Source organism: Phaseolus vulgaris, chromosome 10 (assembly GCF_000499845.2).
Source record: "Phaseolus vulgaris cultivar G19833 chromosome 10, P. vulgaris v2.0, whole genome shotgun sequence".
Taxonomy (NCBI): Eukaryota; Viridiplantae; Streptophyta; class Magnoliopsida; order Fabales; family Fabaceae; genus Phaseolus; species Phaseolus vulgaris.
The window spans coordinates 4,829,393-4,841,313 of NC_023750.2; the positions used below are offsets into that span (position 1 = coordinate 4,829,393).

Below are 11,921 nucleotides of genomic sequence, written 5' to 3' on the forward strand. Positions count from 1 at the left end.
TGGAAGAGATATATATAAATTAAATTGTTTAACTTAAACGTTTTAAGTTTTTTTTTTTTTATCTATTTTGAGTGTCTATTTTGGTATACACAATTTTATTGTAAAAATAAAAATGATAAACATAAATTATTAAATCATATTTAAATAATTAAGATAAGCAACTCATAACTTTTTAAAAATAATTTCGTAATTATTATCTATCTTTTCATTTTTAATATGTAAAATTCTTATTTCTTACATGCATAATTCTCACCTTATATATATCCTCTCTCTCTCTCTCTCTCTCTATATATATATATATATATATATATAAGTTTCTTATTGTGAGTGATAAAGAATGGATGAAAAGCAGGTGAAGGAAGGAGGAGAGTTGGAGAGAATGGAAGAAACGAAACTGTTTTGTGAGGAAATGAAAGAAGCTCAAAAAGCAGCCATGGAGAAACAATGGAAAGAGTTCAAGAAAATAATGATGCAAAAGCCGGAGAACATTCTGAAGCAGTTTGATCTGTTTGGGAACACTGCGATCCATGTTGCAACTCGCTCCCACCCTCAACTCCTCTCAGAGTTGCTAGAAATGGTGCCTGATGAAGAAGAAAGGTGGAACGCTTTGTGCAGGAAGAATGTTGAGGGAAACACTGTCTTGCACGAGATTGTGTTTTCAAAAAAGGCCAAGAAAATGGTTGATGTGGTGTTCAGATTTGAAGATCAGTTGCTGACACCACAAAAGAAGCCATTGCTGGAGCTCACAAACAACCAAGGAGAAACCCCTTTGTTCGTCGCTGCCATGCATGGAAAGCTCAAGATTCTCAAGTATATGGCTAACCGTGTTCAGAATCTTGGAAAACATTTTCGTCGATCTGACAAATATAACGCTCTTCATGCGAGTGTCATTGGCCAACATTTTCGTATGTCTTTCATTTCTCTCTGTGTCTGCGAGTGTTAGGAGTAAATTTCTGATACGTTTTTATAGTCCATTCAAAGTGTTTGATTGTGGAATATGAGTAAGTTTTCTTGGTGCAGATGTTGCAATTTGGCTGGAAAGAATGGATGAAAAACTTGCTCTGGAAAAGGATGAGAAGGACTTAACTTGTCTTCAACTACTCTCCAAAATGCCACAGGTTTTCCGAAGCCATACTCACATGGGACCATTGAAGAACACCATTTATCACTGTACTTTCCCTATCTCTCTTTTTTCTTTAACCTTTATCATAATTGATGCCAAGATTCTAATTCAATTCTAAGCTATTAGTTTTTCACAAGTTAAAGAAGGTTAGGATTAGACACTTTATCTATTTATTAACACTTTCATCGTTTAAGCTAATACGAATCCAAGTCAAGGTGGAAAAATTTGTTTTTATTTTCTTTATATATTTCATTGTTTGCAATTATTGTAGATTACGCTGATCCCAAAAACGGTCTTTAACTAGACTGTCTAATTTGTTAGTGTAGATTCTCTAATAATTAACATACTGTCTAGTTTGTTTCTCTAAACTAGCATTTATTCTATTGACAAACCATCTTGACAATCTTTTAATGCTAGACCATCTAGTCTAATAAACTTTCTAAATCTTTTTTCTATTAGTTAGTTTTCTTTTACTTTTATTGTGTATATTCATTTTTTGCCTGACTTTGGCATTGTAGAAAATATATAAGTCATTTGTTTGTTCACCTCTTGTTTCTCTCTCTCTCACTCATTCTCTCATTTTCTTCTTTACATTGTCTAACCAGTTCTTTAGAGAATGTAATTGAAGAGCTCTGCTACGCAATCTCTTGTTTTTTTGTTTCACTCTTAAACTTTCTTTCATCAGGAGTCCAAGTCCATAGTTGCCTCTATCTACATCCAAACAAAAATCCTGCCACCGTCTTAGTTTCTCATGTTCTTGACTTCTCCAATTATTATTCTTGGAGCAGATCTATGACCACTACCTGTTGACTCTTTTTTACAGCAATGTACCGAGTTAGAAGTAATAATTTATTCCTAAACATAGATATCGAATCCACAAGGAACAATTATTTAAAATCCTAATAGTAGTATTCACTAAGTATAAGACTATGTACAATAATTTGATTTGATTTGATATTGACAATACTTTGCATGAAATTAAATAAAAATAAAGTAAATGAGTAAAATAGTTCAATTAAGAAAATTGGGAATGAGGTTAACCTTTCTCACACGTCTGTAGTTTTAAACATATAATATTTCATCTTGATTGACACTGATGCACATATAAAAATCATTCATATCGATTCCTCGTATACAAAATTATTGAGAGTCTCATAAATATTGATTTCTCGCATACAAAATTATTAAGAGAGTCTTTCGATTCCTCTCATATTTATAAAAACTCCTTATCATTACGAATAGATGTTATAAAGCGATTAACATTTCAAATCTATTCCTAGCATTCAATATGTTAAACATTATCATTTAGGTTAGATGCTTAGAAGTACTTTCTTGTCATAAATACTATAGATAAATATCACCTCAGTACATAAGAGTTTGAATAGATTGCTCACAATCCCAAAGAAAAGAGAATTAGCCACTCATGGTGGCTATTACAAGCATGAACAACAAGAAAACAAGATCTAGAGTATTTATCCTTGACAGCTACCTCATTTAGGGTTTCCTTCCTTTGGTTCCTCTCAATGATGCTTAGGGTTATGCCTCATGCCTTCTATTTAACCTAATTGAGCTTGGGATAAGTGACATCACTATTCATAATATATTCATAATTATGACACTTATCACTGTCCTTACAACCAAGAACAAGGTAAAATTTATCATTGGAAATATGTCGAGACCACCTAAAACGAATACAAATTACTCAGTCTGGAGTAGGTGCTACAACATGGTTGTATCATGGCTAGTCCACTCTATTTCTACTTCCATAAGACTGAGCATCATATGGATGTACATTGTTGTTGACATTTGGAATGATCTTAAGCTAAGATGCTCTCTAGGAGATCTTCTTCATATTTTTGATTAGCAAATGGAGGTGGCCTTTTTTGTATCAATGTGATCTATCTATTATTAAATATTTTACTAATTTAGAGTTATATGGAATGAATTAGAAATTTTTTGGCCAGATCTTGTATGTACTTGTTAAACCAAATGTTCTTCTGGTGTTTCTTCCACTATTCTTGAGAGTGAGCATGAAAACCAAGCTAGTTTTTGCGTGAGCTTAATGACCAATATAACAATATCAAATTCAATGTTCTCCTCACGGATATCATTCCTCCAATAACCAAGATTTTCTTGTTCGTTTCCCAGTAAGAAAGACAATTGGCTAACAATGCGTTTATAACCAGTACAAAGAATGTGAACCTACATGTTATACTAATCAAGTTTCTTAAGCTTGCTCTCATTGTGAGCATAATGGTCACGTTGAAAGTGTTTGTTACTACAAACATGGTTTCGCTTCCAATCAAGATAGTAAAAATATCAAGAATGACTACAACAAGAAGATTTGTACGTACTACAAAAAGTAAGGTCACACTATTTAAGTCTACTACCTGCCAAGACATAAATTATACAATGGTAAGGATAACAAAATCAAGAAAGTAATTATATTCTAATTACCCCTTATCAATAAGACACTGATCAATCTTCTACAACAAAATAACACTGCCACACAGTCTCAGGTGAATAAGATAGGGTCAATATCCACTCACCTTGTTAAGCAAAACTCGTCAATGGATAATTGTTTTGTTAATGAGATTAATTCATATAAATATTCTTGTATAATTGGTTCAGAAGCTATTGACCATGTGTATGCCTTTTTATCCATTTCATAACTTAGAAATCTATAAAACCTGTTTTTATTAAGCAATAAACTAATTATATAAGGCATACACATGGTCACAACATAATCTTTAAACTATAACATCTTAAACCTTTCTTTCCAAAACAAGTATTGATAGTGAAGAGCGTGATCAAGCTCCTCCTTAGCAATCTTTTCTTGATAGAGAAACCCATCAATATCAGACAAATTAATAGTCTATAAATTTGTTGAATACCAAGGAGGAGACTCTACTTAGGAGTAACTACATTGTGAACATTACCAAAAGAATTTTTATTCCAGTCTCGGAGCTCAATTTTCAACCTTTTAAACTTATGTTGCAAAATAAACATAGGACAACCAACAAACTTATTAGCCTAAGAATCATGAATAAGCTTCATATACGAAGTGTCCTGAAGCCACATAGAAAAGAAACTAAAATTGATAACTTTCCTTAAAGAATTACTAGCAAAACTAACAAAAATAGGGAATGATCAAAATAATTTTTAACAAGAACCTAATAAGTACAAGAATCTCATCCATCCAGACACAATCCATTATATAAAGACCTATCTAGTCTTCTATGAATTCTATGCAACCCTCTCCTTCCATTACATCAAGTATAACAAGATCCATTAAAAGGCATACAAGAAAGATCATCAGTTTTAATCCAATCAAGAAATTCATTACAAGAAACCTGCCTAACTAGTCTTGCTAATCCTTTCGTTACAATAAAATAATAGGATAAGAGCTAATGAATTCTCTTGCCTCAGCCCTTTAATTGGTGTAAATTACTTAGTTGGGTCCATTAACTAGAACTTAATAAAAATTCCAAACAACCATCTTTCTACTTAAACCATTTTGAAGAAAAAAAACCTAATTTTTCTATTATATAATATAGGAATTTCCAATTAAGTGAATCATAAACTTTCTTAAGAGCTACTTTCACAATAACCTGAATTTTCTTTTTCATTCTTATTTCATCCACCACTTCGGTAGCAACTACTACACACTATATTGTGTAATAATCCTACTACACTTAGTTATTTACCCATAAAGAAAGTAACCAAGAAGAATATTTGTTCTTCTTTAAGTCTTATAGGAGGTGATCACATTTACTGGAACATTGAATGTTACGATGGTCCTTTGTTAGACTCTTTTTAAATTTCAAACCAATAAATTTCACTTAAAGTTATGATTTAAACTATACCCAATAAATAAGTTTTGTTCTTTTTCTTAGACCTGATGCAATATTTATCATAACTCTTTCACCATTGATACATATAATTGATGTTAGTTGGTTATGATTTGGGTTTCAGTGCTTCCTGATGGATATGATAATCATGAACAGTCACAATTGTTTAAACAAAAGAAGGATGAAGAAAATGGTAAAGAGGATGATGAGCCTACAATCTGCAAATCAGGTATTCATGTAAATTTAATTTCTTTTTCCTAAAATATTGGGAGTGACATGTGTTTATAAATATTTAACATTAGAAGAAATTTACAAATTTCAGCCATTTCAGAGATCAACTACAGGTTTTGGAAACGCATGGCCAAAGGTATTTCTTAATTACAAGCTTTTTCTCTATATTCCATTGTCTTCAATTAATCATTATTACATTAATTTTTCCCAAAAGTATCAATGTTTTAGCTACTAACTACTTATGTTCTAAAATCTTGGTAGTTAATGGTTAGATACTAATTTAGAAACTACTTTATAAATTTTTATTATACTTTAGATACAATAATTTTTTAGTTTATAAGATGATATATGATTTAATAAATATAGTAACTAATTATTTTGATCTCTAAAATTACACACATTTATGTATTATAAAATATTTTTATTTCTAACCGACGTGAAATTCCAACTTATAATCATTTATATCCATCAATTATTTTTTTATGATAATGTTTTTATTGGATCTTGATTTCAGAGTTTGAAGGAATTGACCAAATGTGGAAGGAAAAGAAAAAACATAAGTTGGCTGAACATCTAGCGAGCATTTTAGTAACATATGATTTATCATGGCAAGTATCAAAAAATGAGTATAATAGGACAATATTGATTACAATGCCACGTGATCCTTTAAACGTGGCCAAAAGAAGAAGAGTAAATGCACAAAAAAGGGAAGAGAGGCGTAAGAACACAGAAGAACGTCCAGAACGCACTGCACTCTTCTTAGCAACTAAAACTGGAATTGTAGAAATTGTTAATAAATTTCTTCAAGTGCATCCTGCAGCTATATATCATGTTACTGAGAATCAGCAAAACATATTGACCATGTAAGAATATATCAGACTTCTCTCTTATTAGAAAATTATCATTTATACCATTATAAAAAAATAATTAATTATTATGTTGACTAAATTAAATATTATTTTAACAATTATAATTTTCTTACAGTGTACATACTAACTTTGTTTAGTGTAACTTATGCACAGGGCTGTTAAGTATCGACAAAAAAAAATTCTTAAACTGATAGAAAGAACAGGTACAATTGAATCATTGGTTGCTCAAATCACAGATAAAGGAAGAACTGTGTTGCATGAAGTTGCAAGAATGGATTACTACAAAGCAGAACACTTAGCTGGAGTGGCATTCCATCTACAAGATGAGTTGCGTTGGTATGATGTAAGTACATAGTTAAACCTTTACAACTTACTATATATCCATTTCAACACTATTTTCTACATAAACTTTATTCACTTCTACTCAATCACAATTAATGAGTTAGGTTTTTATTCCCACCAAATAAAGTTACACCTATTCCTAATACTTTGATTTGTTAAAATCATCAATACATTTATTTCATTTTCTAAACATATGGAAGAAAAATTAAGAAATGTATTTATTTCATTAGCTTCATAGGGATCAAACCTTATAATCTTCAAACTAATGAGTTAGAAAATAACTATTGTGTATTCAGAGTGTGAGAAGATTCACTCCTAAACATTACAACATGCACTGTGACATAGATGGACACACACCAGAAGACATGTTAGAAATTGAGCATGATGGAATGCTTAAAGAGGCACAAAAATGGTTAAAGGAAACGGCTCAATCATGCTCCACTGTTGCTATTCTGGTTGCTACAGTTGTATTTGCTGCTGCATACACCATTCCAGGGGGAACTGAAAATGGTACTCCTGTATTCCTTCATTCAAGTGTGTTTCTCTTTTTCACCATCATGGATGTTGTGGCTCTTGCTACCTCACTTGCTTCAGTTGTTGTCTTCCTTTCCATCCTCACTTCCCCATGTGAGTTATGGGATTTTCATAAGTCTCTCCCTCGGAAACTAAATTTGGGATTTGCTTTGTTGTTCTTTTCTTTGATGACAACAATGCTTGCATTCAGTGCAACCATGTTGCTCACCATTCGATTGGAATGGAGGAATTGGACTTCAACATTGATATACAGTGCTGCTTTCTTTCCTGTCACTATATTTGCAATCATTCAATTTCCTGTTTATGTCATGGCTCGAAGTATCACCAAGCATCTATGGAAGCAACTCAAGAAGATTTTTCCAACAAGATTGATTCAACACTGCATGAGTCATACTTGATGTCATTAGTATTGAATGGACAAGAACACATTGTAAGAGCTTTTAACTTTTATGTGGACTTTGAATATACACTTTGGATTAAAAACAATTTGTCATGTATCATCTTTAAAGATTTCTTTGTATTTGAAGATGGGTTTGGACAAAATCATGAATTTGAGAGAAAAGAGAGTGAAAAATAAAGTTGTTTGGATTAAGGGGGAGTGGAAAGTGAAGGAAAATAAAGAAAAAAAAGTATGAAAGTTTGAGATGTGAATGATAATTTTTTTTTAATTGATAAAATTCTAAGATTACAATTTTGCCATTGTGATTAAAATTAATTTTAAATAAAATATGATGTACATGAAACTTGTGATTAAAACATTATTTTCACTACGATCTATGAACTTGAAAAAAATATTAATATTATGGATACATACAAAATTATTGAATGTAAATTTTGATAAAATTAAATAAAATTGGAATAGAAATAATTGTAAAATTAAATTAATATTATTATAAATTTAATTTAATTATTATTATTATTATTTTTAATTTTGTTATTATTAGTTTTTTTAATTATTTTATAATTTATTATAATTATTGTTAATGATTTCATTATTATTATTATTTTTATATTTTATTATTATATTATAAATTTATTTTAATTATTATTATTTTAAAATTTTAATCTTATTATTTTTACCCAAAATAAATCAACTATATCCTTACTATATATTTTAACAATTTTAATTAAAAATATAAAGTATTAAATACATTTATATGAAGAAGAACAACAACAACGATGAAAAAGATGAAGAATCACCACCTCACACCACCACCTTGAACGAACATGAAGAAGAACAACCACCATCTTGCATGATCACAAAAGTCAACACTTGTATCCACCACTTGCAACACAACAACAAACGATGTAAAGATTATGCAAATCAAGCATGAGCAAAAATCAACACATATAATCAATTATTCAACAACATAATCTATTAACCCTCAGGAAAAAAAAAACTCCATAATTTATTATTCCTTGCTCCATAATCGATTATCACTAAAAAAATACTCCACAACTCCTCCCCCTATAATTCTTAGATAAAGCAAGACTAATTTCGTATTTTCACATGGAATATGTGATTTTCTACTTAGTGAGGATCTCATATATTAATTTCCATACTGTTTTGGGAATAAATAGTTCTTATTCAAATTATAATAAAAAAATATGTAAAAATGTTTAAATTCTTAAATTAGGAGTTAAAATATGAAATGTTACTAATGCCTATCCATTTATTATAAGGGTTCCATAGCTCCTTGCAACCTTATATGTAAAAAATAGGTGATTAATGCTTTCATTAGTCATACGACACATTGGACACACCATGTTATCTATCATGACCCCTTTTCTTAATATTCAATTATTCTAGCTACCTAACTCTGTCATTGTTGCATACTTATTAATGTTGTTAGTATAGTGTCTAGGAAATAATTCAGCCAACGGTTTCCTCTCATGCCAAATAGTATTATAATATTCTTTTCTCTTACCATTATTCATTGTTACTTTCAAACCAATTTCCATGTTCCTCATCGTTGGTTGCTATTCTAATATCCTTCCACCACCACGATTCCTTATTACTACTACTGTCCCTGTTATTTATGTTTTGCTAATTCTCATATTTAGACTCCTATACTTCCTTCCATGATTTTTTTTGTTTCTCTACATAAACTCCATGTCCATTTCCCTATAGCAATATTAAAAGCCTTTAGATCTCTAATTCCTAGTCATCCACTCTCTTTTGATTTGAACATATTTTCCCATTTTATCCACACTAGCTTCCTATCCTTGCTACCCCAATTCCAAAGAATTCTCTTTTAATTTTTCTTAATTGAATTAAACACTTTTGCAAGGATTTTCAACAAAAAACATGTAAAACAAGGGTAAAGATGTGATTACTGTGTTTAGGGCCTCCCCAATAGTATCTTGTACGAGGTGTTGACCTCTCCTACCAAATATTGTATCTTGATTGTCCGGATGAGCTTTCCCTCATTGAACTTGGTATACGATGTTACCTTGGGTGTCTACTCGCTCCTTGGAGAAACCGACGATCTGGTCCTCGTACGGTTGTATTTCCGACTTTGAAATTCTAATTATTTTTAAGGTCTTTCCAGTACAGGATATCGACCAAACTCCCTTGGTTGACCAAGGTCTTCATTATCGAGAAGTCAATCACCTTGAAGTCATCGTTTATAAAGGTGATGGGAGACATCATCGACCGAAAAGCGAATGAGGTCAACTTCACCGTCTGCACAAATCGGAGGTGTTTCTTCCGAGTTGAGATGGAACTACCGCCTATGGTAAAAATATCGACAATTATTTTAATCACCTTCATGTTGTTAACGCGCTGGTTCATCCCTCCCTTAGGGCTCATCATGTCGAGACTGACGCTTTGGTCAGCACTTATCCCGACGCCCCTCCTCTATCCTTGAATGTTCTTCCCTTTGTGGAGGGGACCGTTTCATGCTTTGATTGTCACTTTGCACGTATTTATGTAGGTGACCGCTTGGATAAGCTCCTCGATACCCAATTGTGTGCCCGATATTGCGATGATACTAACACTTACATGACACATCAACATCCTTGGGACTCAGCACCTTCCAGGGAGTTGGTAGGAGATCGACATTTGGAATCTTATCCATGATCTTCCTCCTATCAACATTGAAAGGGGTATATCTGGTGAACTGAGGGTCGTAGTTCTCCCTGTACCCATCATTTCTGCCAAACCGGGGTTGGCCAACCTTTTCTTTTTCTTTCCAATTCTTGCCTATAGTATCTGCTTGGGCTTGGTGGAGCTTGTCCAGTTGCATGAATTTTGTTGCTTGCTATTGGAGCTCGTCCACATTGGAGGTCGACTTCTTGCATAAGTATAGACGAAAGGGCCCGGTTAGAGGGTTGTCACCATGTGATTCATGGTGACTTCTGGGCTTAGATTTCGGATGTTTAGCGTGACCTTGCTAAATCTTTATATGAACACTCACACAGACTCTCCCTTCTTCTACCGTATGTTCATGAGCATAATGGATGTTAGGTCATGCGGTCGACTTGTGGCAAACTACGTTATAAACTTAGACATCAAAGTTTCGAAATCAAATTAGGTAGGAGTCTGGTGAACCAACTAAGGGCCTCTCCCTTTAAAGACGCGGGGAAGACTCGGCATAACACCGAGTTATCTGCAGCGCATAAGCTCATCTGAGTAGTGTAGATGCCAATGTGCTCGTCCAAATCAGTCACCCTGTCATATCGGTCGATGTTCAACCCCTTCCACGTGGGGAGAAGTGATGACAATTATGGAAAAACAAGACTAAGACAAAACTTGTATGGATTCAAAAAGAAAAATACTCAAACATATGATAGGCAAAAGAATTAAAACAGCAAGCAAACTCAAATAAGCCTAAAAACAGAACCTAAAATTGCAAGAAATTAAAAGAGCTCTTGAAATAAAGTGCTACACAACTCAACAATTAAACAAGAACACACCTAAAATCTTGATACCACATGATGTGATTCCACTAGCACAATTAGAATGATTCTTAACATTCTTAGGAATCATCTTGAGTTGGTTATGAGATAGGCACTTTATCATAGAATTGGATCAAGGTTCTATGAACAAGAACTCACCAAAACTAGTGCCAAAACACAAACTCATATGGAAGTTCCAATTATTGTCAAATTGAACCGATTAAAATGAGAGGAAAAGCAATTGCACCGAATAGAATTGACATAGAACTGAAATGAACCGATCAAAATGAAATAAAAGGAAAGAATACTGAAAAGAAGTGCTGGAAATGTAAAAGCACCGAACCAAAACACAAAACAAAGAAGAACAACTTGCTGAAAAGTGAAATAGCTGAACCAAAAGACAAGAACTCAAGCTAAGACATGAATATCGAAAGAGAAGGAAGGAAGGAGAAGAGAAAGCTCATGAAGATGGAAGAATGGTTGGATGATCACGCCACTAGGAGGATGGAGACTCCAAGATAAGTGTGCAAGCCGCCACTTGAGGTAACCATGGAACCATCAAGATAAGACTAGTGAAGAAGACACAAAGCTCTCCAATGCTCTAAATCAAAATGTACAAGGGCAGCACCTTAATTTATAGCCTAGAGGTGCTGAAATGCAAGCTAAATAAATTCAAAAACTCCCCCCAAATTCAAATGAAAGTGGCGCCTAAACCAAGTCATGAGGAAGGTGTGATCTCTTCTCTCACTTTGGCACCTCCTTATTTACTCATACACCTATCTACTAACGCACCCCCTTCCTAAGACTCCTAACTAAAGACTAAAAGATGCTTTAACAATAGAGGTTTCTAATGTTTCCCTCTAAGCACCTTCAACCAAAGAAATTACAAAAAGAAAAAATAAACGTCCCCTAGCTCCTAAAGCTTTGAACATGCTTCTTGTAAGCCTTTGAGGTGGGCTTTGACCTCCATGGGCGTCCTCCATTTGAGCCTCAACCTCTTCTTGCTCTTGATGATTGGCCTCCATGTCCACTTGAGCTTGATCTCCATCATAGTTTATGAAGGAATGTTTT

General features: G+C 32.9%; 1 protein-coding gene across 1 annotated transcript; it reads left to right on the top strand.

The window, feature by feature from the left end:
- Positions 1-284: 284 nt before the first annotated feature.
- LOC137819023 (uncharacterized) lies at positions 285-7,493 on the top strand. Its single transcript, XM_068622724.1, has 7 exons — positions 285-905; positions 1,021-1,170; positions 5,099-5,203; positions 5,297-5,341; positions 5,720-6,068; positions 6,228-6,417; positions 6,713-7,493. The coding sequence occupies exons 1-7, from the start codon at positions 338-340 to the stop codon at positions 7,346-7,348; spliced, it is 2,043 nt and encodes a 680-aa protein (XP_068478825.1). The 5' UTR covers positions 285-337; the 3' UTR covers positions 7,349-7,493.
- Positions 7,494-11,921: the final 4,428 nt, after the last annotated feature.